General features: G+C 40.6%; 1 protein-coding gene across 1 annotated transcript in view; it reads right to left on the bottom strand.

Annotated features, from left to right (window-relative positions):
- Positions 1-16835, bottom strand: part of LRGUK (leucine rich repeats and guanylate kinase domain containing) — a gene marked incomplete at both ends in the record, with an annotated part of 52928 nt that overhangs the window by 12383 nt on the left and 23710 nt on the right. The window contains 6 exons of the mRNA XM_082310234.1: positions 385-473; positions 3254-3411; positions 7203-7316; positions 8359-8560; positions 14555-14668; positions 15808-15904. Of these exons, the coding sequence (XP_082166360.1) occupies positions 385-473; positions 3254-3411; positions 7203-7316; positions 8359-8560; positions 14555-14668; positions 15808-15904 (774 nt within the window). The remainder of the gene's footprint in view (positions 1-384; positions 474-3253; positions 3412-7202; positions 7317-8358; positions 8561-14554; positions 14669-15807; positions 15905-16835) is intronic.

Below are 16835 nucleotides of genomic sequence, written 5' to 3'. Positions count from 1 at the left end.
CTGTGACTTTCCAACACTAATTACTAATAGTGCTAAAAAACATGCCAGAGACTGTGAGCTGCCGGAAAAATGACCCTTTTCTGCTCTCTCAGAGAAGAAACATATAATAATTTCATAGTTTTAGACAAGTTACTTGTGGATGGCTCTGTCTCATACATTTTCAGTATACGTTTCGGGACTGCTGCACTCCCAAGTCAAAAGACAGGCGGTGTGTGATATATTTGTAGGGCTAGATTTAAAAGTGATAGAAAGGAGAGTTGTCTATGAGATTTGCAATCCCTGACAGTTCCTAATCATTCATCCTTAAGAGCAGTGGAGAAGAAATCTTAAACAGGCATTTTTCACTTTATTGCAAAGGACTTGGCTGAAACTACTCTACGTTACCTTTGAAACAGCTGGACATACGCACTGGGTGCCTTCCCTGACAGAGCCTGACGTGCTGCAGAACGACGCCTTTGGAGAGAAGCTTCTTCCTGATAAAGAAATATGATCGACTTTATACAGCAACTTAAAAGTATATGTGGTAACTTAATTGGCTGGGATATTCCTCTCTTCTGCTAAGCTCTAGAGTGTATGTGTTTATATATTCTGGGAAAATAGCAGAGCTATATTATGACTAACAAGGCGCTAAATAGGACTCACCGATCTACACAAAAACAAATTTTGGTCTGAAATCTTGCTGGCTTTGAAAAATGAAGATCTGCATCTCCAGTGAAGCTCCATTTCTTCATAGTAGTCAAAATGTGCCGGGATGTAGCAGGAAGGAATATCTGCAGAGAACCACTTTTGACGCATCCCAGTCTCCCATCATGTTAGAGAGGGGATAATTCTAGCTATGCTGTTCTCTTAAGCTTCTTTTCAGCAGCAAGGGGCTGAATACAGAAGAATTTCCCTCCGCTACATCTTAAATACACTGTTTCCTTGCTCCAGCAATGCAGAAAACCTGCCTTACCAACTCTATATCAACCAATATTCCCCCCTCGGAGCAGGAATTACCGTTTGGAAATTTCAGTTAGTTAAAATGACTTTGTACAATGAACATATTATGATCTCAGCAGACTGGAAAATGTGGTCCTGAGTTTTAAGGGCATGTTAATTAACATGTGCTGTAGGACAATGTAATTTCTCAGGTCAGACAAAGGCAGCATTACAGTGTGCGTAAAAAAAATAAAATGTAAATCACAGAGCAACGTTATTAAATCCTGCTTTGTTATCAGCTGATAGCCATTGATAGTTATCAATTTAATAGCTAAATCACGTCTGTAACAGAGGTGTTTTGTCATGGTATGAGGAATGAAAGAGAATACAGTTAATCTGCTGAATGCTCACATTATGACTCTTGCGAATTCCTTCACTTTCCTTCGCTATTTATGCTAAGGAAGGCTCTGCTTAGATGCTCACTGAGCTTGTGTTTTGTTTTGCTTTCTTTTGGTAAACATGTAATTCTGACCCTTTTTTCTGTGTGGATTGCAGGTATAGATATCTTTCTGTTCATACCTTGTATAGTTAATTACAGCCACACAAAATTAGTGCAGGGTTGGCATGCTCACAAGGGATAAGGCTGCAAGGAATCAGATCTACTGTCTTTCCCTGAGTAGCAGATCCTGCTTCTTATTTTGCTTGTGAATAATTCACATTCATTTCTTCAGATTTTTAATTTTCCAGTTCTACATGATGGGAGTGGAATGTGGTTACTGCAGTGACAGTACATTATTTGGGTACCAAAAGCACAAAAATCATTTACAGTCCCAAATGTAAAAGTTCAGACAAAATTTTACTTTAAGGCCACAGACATATTTATATTCTTCTCATTAAATATGGTCTAAGAGGCACCTGTGTTTCACCTTGAACATTTTACTACGTTGACACTTCAGCTGATGCTGTAAAGCTTCCTCTGCATGTAAAAATATATTGGAAACTTAGCGTAGTAAATAACAAAAAGGTATTACCAGCACTGAACGAGGAGACTAATAAGAAAGAGAGCCTTGCGGCCACTAAGTAAGTTAAACCCAAGGTAAATGATAGCCTCCTTCATCATAAACCGCTTCTCCCTGACTTGACAAAATGTAAACTTTCAAAATAAAAATAAAAAAGATGAAATAAAAAGTGAGAAAAATAAATTGTTGGGGTAGGAGTGATGGCAGAGTGCCACCAAGGTAAGAAATATTCTGGCTTCTCTCTCACATTAAAACTAAGAAACCTTTGGATGAAAGGAACATGAAAATAAACAACACTTGTGACTTTTTTTTTAATTCTGCATGGCTTGAAAAGAGGTATTTCGTTCCAGAAGACTGTACGATGGGAGGTTCCCTATTTATGTCAGCCATTTTACAGTCATACCTTTCTCCACACCTAAGACAGCCTTTTTTAAAGCCTGGGAAATGGGGGCAGGGGGATCTGTTACTTTGCTCCATCGACAGCACTAATTCTAAACATCAGAGGTAGTTATAAATACAGAGGTAGTGGCAAAATTGTACAGCAAGTCATGCCTGCCAAGCCGTCGTTCATCATAATGACATCATCACCCTGGAATGGAACAAAATTTAAAGCTTTCATTTTTCTTTTTCTCTTTCTCCTGTCATCGTCGTATAAAAAGAGCATTAGACACATCTGCTTCATAGCCCCCACTCCCCCACTGCCTGCAAGGAGAATGAATGCCTTTAGGGAAAGGACTATTAAGGAGAAGTAAAAAAAAGAGAGAGAGATGAAGCTGAAGTTGCAAAAGGTTATTGGAAATCCAAGCACATTGTTGAATCTGTTGATTGAAAAAGTAAAAGCAGGTGAAAAATGTGCTTAAATTTGATCTCTGGCAGTTATCACTAGCATACACCCTGGAAGGCTCGGCTGAATGAGTTTTCCCACTGCCACAGGGTGGCGTTCATAAGTAATCTTCATTGTCCTATTAACTGCATCTAACTATTTCCTCGGAATAGGATAGTTTCATATCTCGTTGTAGAACTGAGAGATGATATTCAGCTCCCTTAGTAGAGAACTGGATGAAATCAATTACGATCAACAGATTTAGTCTGGTGTAAAATTGAGCAGAAATGACAGCTTGCCCTCTCATCTGAGTTTACCTGCTTCGTTCTCATCAATCTGCCTTTAACTCTGGGGAACTGGTAAATATTGTTGAAATGAAAGACGGCCAGAGAACAGGTGTCAATCTTCTCTGGAGAAAGAAAGCTCTGACTAACATGTATTTTTTGCATACAACTTATCATTTCTGTCTAAGGTTAGAGTAGATGCTGCTTACCAGAGAGCCCAGTTGTACAGCAAGTTTGTCCGAGATGCCTTCTGGATATTTTTTGGCAGAAGAGTCCAAGAACTCACTGACAGACGAAGACCGAGTAGTTCCAGTGATTACTCCACCGGGTGACAATCTTTGCTCTTGTAAGATCCGTATTCTTGAACCTAGTATGGAAAAGACACTCCTCAACAAAAATATTCTGAACACCACTTTGCTCACAGCAAGCAGAAAGAAATCAGTAATTTGCAACTATCGTCAGCTGGCTTTTGGCACAATTTTGGATTCGCAACAGATAACTGTGAAAGTTATAAAGGATATAAACTACGCGGTTCCCCAAAAGCTTTTAAACCTTCCAAGTACTTCACAGATATAACAAATTTATCCCCCGTGAATAGCGAGGCAAATTAAAGTTATGAAAAATCTAAAAAAACCCACCTGACTAGGAAAAGGTGCTTAACCATGTGTAAATGAGCTCATTTTGTTATGGATGCTCTGATACGCACCACGGTTACGACCTCTAAGCTAATTACAGCCTACCTACTTAGAAGTTTTAACCTTCTCAGAGCTCTTAGAATGTGACGGGGAGTTGGAGCGGGGCACCTTTTCTTCTGTTATTTATCTGAATTTCTGTGAACAGAAATCCAAAGGCTTGCACCACTGCTGTACTGCAAGGAATCAAACACGACTGCAAGCCAGAAAGCTGAAGACACAACTAATTTGCTTTTTCCAAACCCATTTTTTTCAAATTTGAAAAATCTGTAAACTGGGATTTATCCTGTCTATAAAATGGTATCTAAATATGAAATTAAGTCACAGAAAGTAGTGTTGGCCTTTCAATACTTGAAGGGGGCTTATAAGAAAGATGGGGACAGACTTTTTAGCAGGGCCAATAGTGATAGGACAAGGGGTGATGGTTTTATACTAGAAGAAGGGAGATTCAGACTAGATATAAGGAAGAAATTTTTTACGATGAGTAGTAAAACACTGGAAGGGGTTGCCCAGAGAGGTGGGAGATGCTCCATCCTTGGAAACATTCAAGGCCAGGCTGGATGGGGCTCTGAGCAACCTGATCTGGTTGAAGATGTCCCTGCCCATCGCAGGGGGGATGGACTGGATGGCCTTTAAAGGTCCCTTCCATCCCAAAGCATCCTGTGATTCTATGAAAAATTCTTACAGATATTGGTACATGGCAGTCTTTGCAGAAATCCAGTCATAAGAAAGGTGTAATTGTATTGTCTGTCATATCAAAGCACAAGAGCTCACAACCTAAGAAGTCACATACAAAGGTGGTAGATGAAAGGCGAAGAGACATCCCACCCATATGCATGTTCATATACTAAATATGGTTATTTTTCTTAGTATCTGCCTTCATAAAAAAGTTTCAACAGCCATCAGATGACTCTCAGCATAGCCATTATATACTGCTGGCTTGTAGCTGCCAGAAGATCTGGTGTTAAGAACAGAGTTGATGAGACTTGAGATTGGTGGGTTCTGTGTCAGGCACAGTAGACATTGCCTAAGTAGACATTGCACAGTAGACATTGCGCAGTAGACATTGCCTAAGTATAGAGCCCAACCTTCAGAGGTGCAGAGCTTCGCACCGTCAACACTTCAGTGGGATTTCTGGTGCCCACCATCACAAATAGTCAGTCTTTGACATAAATGTCCCTTTCCTCGTTTGTAAAATACAAATAGTAACACATACTCCACAGGACTGCTGTGAGATATAATTAATAGTTGTAAAGTATTGAGTTCCGTGGATGAAAGCTGCTAATGCAAGTACAAAGCATGATCAGCTCTGAAATGTTATTACACTTCTGCTATAAAAAGTTTTTAAAAAGAACTTATCTATTTTCTCCCAGTATTTCTACTCTACACATGAGCAAAAGATCTTGCACAGCAGTTCATTAAAAAAAGAATTAACAACCTATCATAATCTCACACAACCAATCTTCCCCCTGCTACTATCTTACTAAAAACGTCCATATTAAAGACAACCTTGGGGCAAGTTTTTTAAAATAAATTATTCCACACAGTCCATAAGAAGAGCTGATCTCTAGAAATAGGATAGTTAAATTTATTTAAACACCTATAAATGAAGCTCTAAATGAATTTAATGGCGCATAGTAAATTTAAAAGTTACTTTATGCACAGCAGAATTACCAAAATCTAGTACTATTAATGAAGTTTCTGTAACTAGTGACAAGTCACTCACTGAAAGAACTCAGAACTGCTGAGGAATACAAACAAAGTCCTTTAAAGGAACTTCAGATACATATTCAAAAATACCACGATTATATAAAAACCTTTTCTCTTTAATCCTCCCCCTTTTTCTTCTTTCCTGATAATCTAGTTAGGGTTTGGTGGGTTTTGTTGCCTCTCAGGACAAAACATCTCCAGTGTTTTTAAGACAAATAAGTAAAAATATTATAGCAAATAAGGCAAGGAAGTCGTCTTTCTCACTTCAAACAAATATGGAAGCTCTGGAAATGACAATAAAATCTACAGAGTTTAAGATTAAATAAGATTCTTCAGACAGGTCCCCACTGCTGTAGCACGGAGATGCCACAATATGTGTAGAAGCTTTTTTCTTGTCCACTGGGAAACCGGTATTTATTAATTCTTTCAGGATACAAAATTACTTGAAATGATGAACTGATGAATTTTACGCTCTCCTTCATTAACATTTCAGACATTTTTGCCCTCCCTTCAGCTACTTTTATTTGCAGCCTTCTGAGCCACACAGAAGGTCATGAATATTGGCTCTGTGTTACTTAGGAAACTCATTAACCCTCCTGTTGCAATGGATCTAACCAAGACAGCCATAACCCACGGAGGCTCGTGGAGTCAGAGGAAAGAGTTCACATAAACAAGCTTCTTGTTAGTCCATGTTGTGCAACGTCTTACTACCATAATGTCTGTTTCTTATTTCTTTTTCTCCAGTATTTGAGAGATCATATTCTGCTTTCAGCCCAGCTGGTAGCCTGCCCTGTCTGGAATAAATTCAAGGGTTACAGCTGAGTTCTCACAGTATGTTACGCTACTCTTAGTTACGCCGCCTCTGACAAGAGTAGTGCTCCTTTCTTCCTCCACAGGCAGCCATGAAGCTCTTCTCCCCTACTCTTCCCCCCCTGAGCCAATTCTATAGCTGCATGATGAGTTTGATCAAGGAGTCGATCTGTCTGAAAGTTGGTGGGTTTTTTTCCTAGGTTAGTTTTTGGATGGAACCATTCCCTGAGGTAGATTACAAATGACTGCACAATCAGAAGAACGAGAGCAACGAGCAGACTAGAAATGCATTGGCAGGAGAGGTAAGTTGGGCATGACCACTTTTTGCAGCAGCATGCAGTTGGATTAGCTGGAAGTGATCATGAGGCTCCAGCCTTAGTCATTCAAGGGCTAAAAGGCTTCTGTTAAACACACTATGGATCATTTGAGTTTACCCTGCAGTGGGTAGCCCCAAAAGCACTTGGAGTGAATTTATAAGTTGCCTTCACTCATCTTACTGTCCTGGTTTTCATACACCTCTTCATGGTTCTGGCTATCCTGCAGAAGAGAGTAAAGTAAGGTCTCAGTGCCACGGCATTTTCTTGTTGCTCAACAGTTTGATAAGCACAAAGCTCTCAGCCACGGATACGTATCCCGCTTGTGATTCATCTGGAATCAATGGGAGATCCTCAGCCCAAAAGTATCCTCAGAGAAGTCAGGCAGCTCACTTGCTGCATTTTATTGCCTCAGGGCGCACAGTGATGTAAAGTACCTGGAAAGATCGCCATTAAAGATTCAGATCCCAGGGAGGAGTCAGCCCAGGAGACCCATTACAGAGAAGCATGCGGAGTTTTCAGAGACAAGCAGTCTCACAGGTTGCGTCATTCACCGATTTCAATTCTTGTAACAAATAAGTAGGAATACTCTACTGATTAAAACAGTAGTAGCATGTGCCCAGACACAGTACCTGCTCCTGCTCTGCTATTCAAGTCCTGAATGCTATCAAAAGCTGCAGGTGGCTCCAAACCCAGGTATGCCTTTACGAGGAAACTCAGCTCTGTGAATGCCTCATCCAATTCATCTGCAGAAAGGGATATGCATTTCACGGTGGAGAGAAAGGATACATAATGAAAAAACCCAAGCTTTCATCAGTACGAAGTTACAAATCACAGAAGTTTGACACAGAAATGCATTCTTACCTCATCCAGCTCATCTCTTTGGGAGAAAAATCTTCATCTTCATAAACAGTACATTGAAGAAAATAATCTGAAATTCATCTCAGTTTCTGCACTTGCCTAAATATTTTCCTTCTGCAATTTGGGTTACTGTGTTTTATTTCTTTAATGCTATGTTTAAATTGTAAGCTCTATATGCCCTCGACAATAACTACAAATACAATATTTCATATCACAATGATATATTCTACCGTTACTGTGGTGAACCACAAAAATCACCTCCACAAAAGGGCACAGAACGAACTAGAACAGGATTCTTCTCTACCACCTGCTATCCTCAATTCCTAAATATCAAGAAGCAAACATTTGTTTTAATGAATTATCTACCACCCTCACATCCCTTGTTTCAGGCTGAGGGACTTAAGCAAGTTACTAAGCCTAAGAGTCCTACGAGGAAAAGCTTTGCAGCAGCCTCCTCTTTATGGTGAGACGTTGCCAGACTGCACATCAGCTATCGTTTCAACACTCGAGAAGAGCCTCGCCTGCCCAGAGATAATTAGGTCTGTTAGATCAAAAGCACCTCTGAACTCTGCCCAGAAACCAACAGACACTTAGCACAGATCAGTTTAATATTCTCACAGGAGACAATACTTAACAAGCGTCCTGCTGAGTTCAGTGGTTGCTTCGCTTTCTAGATGGGCTTAAAGCACAACTTGGGCATAGCAGGGTAATTCAGGCCTGACAGATCTTCAGAGCTTTTGGGGTCCTGGGACAAGAATTAACTGGGAAAATCAATTAAGGGATAGTTTAAACTGTTACGCTGAACATCAAATCATTTGTCATCCTTCGTTTAATATTTGCCAGTGGCTTTGTTTGCATAGCAGCTTCAGTCCATCTATTGGTCTGACATTAAAAGTCAGATTTATAGTATGAAAGAGATTAACTTACCTGTGTTGACTACTGCATCAAAGTATCCTGGAAAATCCTGACTTATTTTGATGTACATGTCCACTCTGGAGACTGCTTCTTCAATCTCTGGCCTGCTGAATAATCCTTTCCTCCGCAAATGTCCCTCATATTTTTCTTTGTTCATTGGTACTAACAGGATATATCTGGGTTTAAAGTAGGTCTTTTTCAAGCTACGCACACCCTTTAAAATTAAGCAGAGAAACGCAATGTTTTGTTCCTGAAACTGAGTGCCTGTTGAACTTGTAGCTGAGTTTAGGTCAACTCTGTATTTATCACAATTTATGGTGAAAGCAGTACTGGAAACCTGTATCCAATCTACAGGTCTCAAGATCTAGCATCCAACGTTACAAAATAGGCAAGTTCAAGGTGAAGTGCCCTAAAGCTACATGTGGAAAGCGCTGGCAGAATAGTATAACTTTATTCTAAACACACTTTGAAAGAATTCTTTTAGTCAAATTCCACAGTGATTTAAAGCATTATACTTCTCATACCCACCAGTTAACAGCTTTTCCTCCTTTTCCCTCCTTTCCATTACATCAGGACCTGGTTATTCTAAATGTGGGTATCAGTGGCTCACACCGTTGTACTGACACACAGCACAACTTCCCTGCCTCACCACCTTGGCCCTTAGCTTTCCACTATGAACAAACTGACCATTTTTTCCTCAGCTGATATATTTTTCTAAGTGAAAGTACGCAACTCCAACAAGATGCAGTCATATTTATTTTCCTGGAGCAGCTTGCAGTGTATTTTTATCAGCAATAAACTATCTTGCATAGGACTTTTAGTATAGCAGACTAGGAAACATTTACATGTGCCTTGCATCAACTCTGCTGTAAGTACAACGGCACCGGGTGGCACTAATTTGAGGACTGCAAACACCTATAATCATTTCAGCTAGATCTGAAGAAGGAGACCCGCATGCCAGGACTTAAGGACAAGGTCTTATTAAACGATGAAGGTAATTGTACCAATCCTGAATTTCCAACAGTTCTCCTTTGCACCAACTCATACTTTGAAGAATCTTTTCTTTCTCCCTCTCACTCTATCTACATATAAACCAATATTGTAACCACGTAGCCCTGCAATATGGTATTGCCGTTGCCATAGGATTTGTACTGAGTCTTCAAGGCCTGAGGACTGAGGCTGGTCCTGCTCGCTCTGAACTTTTCTTGACTTGGCTGTAACTTTCTTTTACTTGGTTCAGCTGTGACAGCAATTTCTCTTGTTGACCAGGTGTCTATACCTAATTGTTCTACTTTTGTTTATCTTTGTGTGGTACAACCGTAGTTTTATACGGATAGCAGCAACAAACAGTTGTTCCAGGTAGAATGAGATGTTTATGACTCAACATAACAACATAGTGTAGATAAATACAGGCCTGGCAGGATAGCAGAGACCTTGAGAGTGGAAACACAGGACACCATGTAGGGGACTACAGGCATGGGATGATAAGAGATGGGGCACAGTCTTGACAGTAGACACCTCACAACTATAAACGTAATGGTCAGTTAAAAAACGAAGGCCTGGAGCTGGACAAAGCTGCTTTTAGGGGCAGCAAGAAGAAATCATATCTAACATACATAAAGGGCACCATATATCATGAATTCTTGTATCAGGACTGGTGTGGCCAGCAGGAGCAGGGAGGTGATGGTGCCCCTGCGCTGGGCACTGGTGAGGCCGCCCCTCGAATGCTGTGCTCAGCGCTGGGCCCCGCACCCCAAGGCGGCCATGGAGGGGCTGGAGCGTGGCCAGAGCAGGGCAGCGAGGCTGGGGCAGGGGCTGGAGCACAAGGCTGGGGAGGAGCGGCTGGGGGAGCTGGGGGGGCTCAGCCTGGAGAAGAGGAGGCTGAGGGGAGCCCTCATCGCTCTCTGCAACGGCCTGAAAGGAGGCTGGAGCCGGGGGGGTCGGTCTCTGCTCCCCAGGAACAAGCGATGGGACGAGAGGGAACGGCCTCAAGCTGCGCCAGGGCAGGGTTGGGTTGGGTATTGGGAAAAACTTCTTCCCCCAAAGGGCTGTCAGGCCCTGGCCCAGGCTGCCCAGGGCAGGGGCTGAGTCCCCATCCCTGGGGGGATTTAAAAGCTGTGGAGATGTGGTGCTTAGGGACATGGTTTAGTGGTGGGCTTGGCAGTGCTGGGTTAACGGTTGGACTCGATGATCTTAAAGGTCTTTTCTAACCTAAGTGACTCTATGATTCTATGAATTCATATGTAACCTGGAGCTGCAGACCAATGAAGAAAGAGAAAGGTGTGAACATGTGTTAGCAAACATACACAAATGACCCCAAGAGGCTCCTGGGAGGAGAAAGAAGAAACTACCAACATGCACATCCTCCCAGCAAAGGGCTCAGATGTTGACAACTTGCTGTATCATCCCCCCACAACGACAACACCAGAGCGAAGCCACTGACCTTAGAACCCAAAGGAGCAGTGAAAGGGTGAGCACACCACCAGCAAAACAGATAGATAGAAACCAAGAAGCATGTGTTACAATTTTAGTTGTATTATTATTATTATTGGGAATTTTTCAGTATGTAAGTACTCTAAACACATTATTATTCTTCCTTTTTCTGTAATAATTAGACGTAGACTAATGATGATTCTTAAATTAGACAGTTAAAATTTCCATCATACTACCAATAAATTCTTGGCTTTACTTTTATATAAATGATCATATATATATATATATATACAATCACATATATAAAAATGATCATTTTGGTTCTTTAATGATCATTGCCAAAAGAAACCCCAACAAATCAGGCCAACCACCATTGTAGTGTCTGGTGATGAACAAATTATCCAAAGTTAAGTGAGACCATGCACATTATTGCACTGTAGTAAACGTAGGGAAGCTCGCTTCATTTTCACGGAGGCGTGATACACCTTCTTCACTAAACTGGGTAGGAACAGGGAGGGACTAATGTATCAGATCTGAGCCCTGTTCGTTACTTCATCAGAACTGACCATCACATCCTTAAAGCTGGGGTTCTCTAGAACAATTCTACAATATAGTCAAATACAAGCAAAATCATGCGAAAACCAATAATAGGCTGAACACTCACTAGATTTGTTTTTTCCTCGTTGCAGCATTCTAAGTATGGAACAGTACTTTGATCCATTCAAATATTTCAGGGAGTAATTCTGGGGAAAACCCTATTCATTTTGGTGAAAGCTAAAGAGGAGAATTTGTGGCACAGAAATTTCTGCATCCAGCCACGTGCCCACCTACTTTCAGCTGGGCCTGTAATTATTCAGGGACTGGAAAGCCAGCAGAAAGCAGACCCACATTCCAGCCTAGTAACGCCCTCCTCAACTGAAGTTGCACCATGAAAAAAAGTTCTCTTTCTGATCAAGAAATAACATAACAAATGATTCACATGTCCCAGAACCACGTAGGAACAGGGCGGCAGCCCACCAGTAGTCTGGGATGAGCGAGGAGAAAAAAGGAAGAGATACAGAAAGCTTCTGGTGTGTCCAATAAATTTGTTGTACAGAGACAACAGGATGACTAACTGTCTAATATGAAATAAAGAGAGTATAAGGAAAGTGACCTTAAAATAAAAAAAAAAAAAAATGGGAGAATACAGGAGTTGACAGTTTGAAACCAAAGAGATATTTGGAAAATAAAATAAAAATAAATAAATAAAGTAAAAATTGAGTTTCCTGAATTTGCATATGAGGTCAAGAAAGATCAAAGGACTATCTAAGTTGAAGACATCCATTCATTTAATATAGGTAAAGCACCTCAATTTTTTCAGTGAACAGCATGGGGTTATAGAAAAGACGTGACCAGTGTTATATTCTGCTTCCTTTGACTCCCCAGCCTGAATGACTGGGCAACCAGCAACAAGTGCAAGAGAGAGTGGTCTTTGGCAGGAGACAAGGTGTACTTAGATTTCTGGAAGCATAACGAGACACCCTGGCCACTCTGCCGCTACACCCTTGGTTGGAACGTGCAGCTCCTCCAATTGCTCTGCAGGTATCGGTGGCTACACAAGCAAAGGGAAAGCCCTGCAAACGTGCTTATTCCAACACATAACTGTGTGTAGAACTGCAGCAGCTTCACTAACTGCAAGTGTAGACTCAGCAAGATTTCACTTTTAAAATTTGTGTCAGTCTCCTTTATCAGTGAAAGATATACTCTAGATTAAAGGGAATAGGCAGCTTTAAATTTTTAGTCTCAGCCCACAGACCATAATTAAAATTTCTTTTAATAGTGCTAAATCACTTTTGTTATGAGCCTCACAGAAGATAATGGACTTCGATAACTTCTATTCGGATACATAACTCACCATTATTGTTTCTCATCTGCTAGCAGAGCCCACAGTGATACAAGACTATGCATAATTACTACGGGATCTTGAAACTTCAGTGACAAAGGAGTTTCTTAGCTGTCTGTCCATGACAGTAGCTTCGGTAATACCCAGTATAAGTTACGGTCGCTGCCTATGTCACTGGGTTAACCTCCTTATGAATAAACACGACGTTCCATTAAGTTCTTTCTCCTAAGTTATTTGATAACACATCTACTTTGTGAAGAATTGACAGCTTTAAAAGGCACCCCATTCCATCATATTTAATCTTCTCGTATTTTTCTTCCTTTGTCAACTTAGGGTCTGTCTGGGAAGACAACAAACACATGCGATGCCTGCTGCAATCAGTGGAGACTGAGGGGGATTCACAGTTCTCACAAGACTGAGGAAAAAGAGGAAATGGAACTACATAGAAATTAAGTTATTAATCTGCTGTTTAATATCAGTCAAGTTACAGGCACTTAAGAGCAGGATTGCAGCATTAAATTGTGGACCATTTGAGCAAGGAGCTACTAATTTTTTAGCACTGACATGCTGCTATTCTGTTATTTGTACGTTTATATGCAAGCCAGTAAACGTGTACAGATTTATTTGGGCCAAAGGGGACTAAAACTCCTTCTGAACACTAAGGTTCTTAACTGAAAACTAGTTTTTCAATCATCAGTTTCACAAACAAAATAATCACCCTAAAATTAATTAAATTTAGTATCAATTTTCGCTCAAGTCTCCCTAGTTATTCCCCTCACTCTGGATGCACAACTTCGGATCCGATGTTAGCACTGCAACCTCCTACATTTCTTTTTTGTATCTATTATTTTTCCCCCCATTTATCATGGAGTGTAGTAGTGTCTGCTAACTTGTAGTAATCCCCCAGAGGTAGAGCTGAGCCCCACAAACAGAGTGAAACCCAGAAAGACTCAGTATCACATTCTGGGCACTCTGTGAAGTCCTACATTTTGGAAGCTCGTATAGGTGGAGCTTATTTGGTAGAAAGAATTTGGAAGGAAACGTCGCGTGGCTTTCCTCTTTGTCACCTCAACCCCTAGCTAGTAAATCTTGATCTAAGATAATGAGAAGTATATAATTAGAAAATTAGCTAAAAAGTTATTCTTTTGGGATGCCGATAGATAGGTTTTGACACTTTGTTTGTGACCTAGTTTCTTAACGCAGCAAGACTTCTGAGATTCTGCCATCTGTGCAGGTTCACCTGACAAATCTCAGAGATGGTAAAGTAATCCCTCAAAGAGATTATATCTTTTAATAGTTCCGCCCAAAATATTGCCTCAGGCCTCCATACATCCTCCATTGCTTCATCAGCAAAGGAGAAGCATGGCGTTCTTTTAGGGGTGATCAGTAGGTGTGCAGCTCTAGACTAGCCCCACTGTCAGCTGCAGATGGGTGGAAAGCAGATGGTTGAAAAGCTGAGGATACTGTAATGGAAACTGGTGATGTGGCGGGGAGATGAGGCTGCCGAAGACTGAAAAAATGGGCCAGGAAATTTTAAGAAGCCAGCAGAAGGATCTATCTGACTAAACGTGGGTGTCTATAAAGGGAGTGGTGTGGTTCACGTATAGACAATGGAGAGCTACTTGATACAGGCAGTGGAGTTAAAAATGCAGTTTATCTGACCAGACACCTCTACCTATCTCCAGTGACTGTAATGCAGCCCACACAACTAGTTCAACTGTACCAGCAGCAGCTGTAGGCTTGGGCAGAAGGCCGTAGGATGTCTCTTGTGTCACTAAGTGGCTACGTCTAGGCAGCTGAAACAAACCTTAGTCAAACTGCATGAATTCCTCCCCAGGACAGTTCTCACAGAATGACTCCTTGAAAAATGGTTAGGCAGTAAGTAATCCTTACCTCTATTTCTAAGTGAACACAGGTTGCAAGACCCTCTCTGGCAATGGATTCTACAGTGTCTCTTCCAAGTCCGTAGTAATAGCCACTGTATTTAAAGGTTGCTATAAACTTCCCCTGAAATTCAAAACAGCAAGTATAATGACAAAGGAAATATTTTAAGGGAAACTACTTCCTTAAAGGAGCATAATCACTCTGGACTTCCTTGCTTTCTTTCACTACAAAGTTTCTCCTGCCTAGATCATCAGTGCCAATGAGGCCAATGGGAACACAAAATTTGCAGGGAAGAGCACAGAGCCAGTCCTGCAGGGTACGGGCTTCTCCATTGTTCATGGACAATAAAAGACCAGTGTCTTGAAAACAAGCTGCTGACAGGTTACAGCTTTCATTGGTTATACATTCACGCTGCAAAGATCTAAAGCAAGGGGCATCCTTCTTCTGACATTACATCAAACCATATAGCCACGCCATATAAAATAGAAGATGTCAAAGAAAAGAGAGGACAGAAACAAATCTGCAAGGAGAATGTATAATTGGCCAAGAAATTTCAAAGTTAAAACCTGACAACTGAAACTTTGGTTCCCAGTAGTATGTCTAGAGGGTTATAAGCAGGTTATATTCTTTTAAAATTAAACTACTTGATTACTGAGAGTTGTCATTAAGGACCAGATCAGTTGCTTAAGACTGTGTTGGCTCCCCTGTTTGTGTATGTACAAATAATGAGCTCTGTTGTGGCTTTTCAAGCCAAGGTTTTATTGCAGGCAGCAAAAGGCATCAGAAACAGTAGCTGGAGGCACACTGCCTTCAGAGAGAAACGCAATGCCTTCAGGGTGAATTTGCTAAACTTTAAAAGACTGCATTCCCTGCAGGGTTGCTGGAAGATTTTGAAAAAAGAAAAGAAAAGAAAAAAAAAAAGATGGCAGTTATTTCAAGAGTTTCTCTTTCTTACACACACAGTACATATTTGCATATGAAAATAAATTTATTTCTACATTATACTACTGTTTAAAGGTTCCTGCTGACCATTATGCTCATTTAATGGTTTCTCTATATGCATACAGAAGAAAAGACACCATAAATATACAACGAATTTGTGGTTTCTGGGTATGAACTGAAGCCACATAACTGAGTGAATAAGCATGCACACACAGACACAAACTTAATATTAAAAAAAAAAAAATCAGACCTGGAGAGAAAAGTTGAGTTCACTCTGGGTGTAGGAAATAGGCCTACCAGGATACCAGTCAGATACTTACTGTGTTCACCATTTTGTCAAATGCTTCTTGAGAAACGAAATAGTAATCAAGTCTGTTTTCTTCACCGAAGTAAGCTGCCCTGGTAGTGTGACAGGGACTGGAAGATATATGGTATAATAAAGAAATAACCTGTTTTCAATCATAGAAGCAGCTATGGAACAGGAGGGGGGGAAAGGGAGAATACTACAAATCATTTTATTTTTAAGAAAGGAAGAAATATGAGAAATATAAAGAGGTGCAAATCATACCACTAATGCCGCATATTTGAAAGATTAACCCATAAATACAAAAAAAAAGTTTAAATGTAACATTACATTTTGGCTATAAATCCCCCCCAACCCAGGACAGCCTGAACTGAAGCTGTCACAGCACCCTGTAACAGAGAAATGATGAAACAATTTTTTTTCCAGTTATGTCGGCTTGTGGATGATATAAAGTAGAATCCTAAATATGGAAAAGCAGACTAGAAGTTAAGCTGAACTGTGAGGTTAAGAAAGAGATATAAAGACCAACCTTTAAATAGACCCCTAATAGTAAGGGGAGAAACAATCCTGAAACTAGGGAGATAAGTGGGATGGAAGGCAGGGAAAGTAATTGCCTGCCACCACATAAGGACAATAGGATAAACCTCAGATACGTGAGCTTACTACCAGGATGAAACACTAAAAAAAAAACCCCAAACAAAACCAAAAAGCCCCAGCTAAGTCAATGCACGTAGCAATTTTAGATTAAAGTATGCAGTGGCTCATGTTCTATCTTAGGAAATTGTATTTTGCTACTTGCTTCTGCTTCGGTTTTGTTTTTAATTTTTACATTGTAGGATAACAGGAACAAAAGTGTGATGTGAAGCTTTGGCATTGATTCCCACCACCAACATTTTAACTCTTTGACTTCTGCTGGATTGTCCTGGAAAATATGGCAGAAAATATACCACCTACTAGTATACCACCTACCAGGCCAGTTCTGTTCATTTATTCAAGGCAGCTGAGTTATAAACCATTAAGAAGTTTAGTCTATAATGCAGAGCT

Source organism: Platalea leucorodia (assembly GCF_965183815.1).
Source record: "Platalea leucorodia genome assembly, chromosome: 4".
Taxonomy (NCBI): domain Eukaryota; kingdom Metazoa; phylum Chordata; class Aves; order Pelecaniformes; family Threskiornithidae; genus Platalea; species Platalea leucorodia.
The sequence above is the reverse complement of the archived record's forward strand: the minus strand, read 5'-3'. Positions and strand labels throughout refer to the sequence as shown.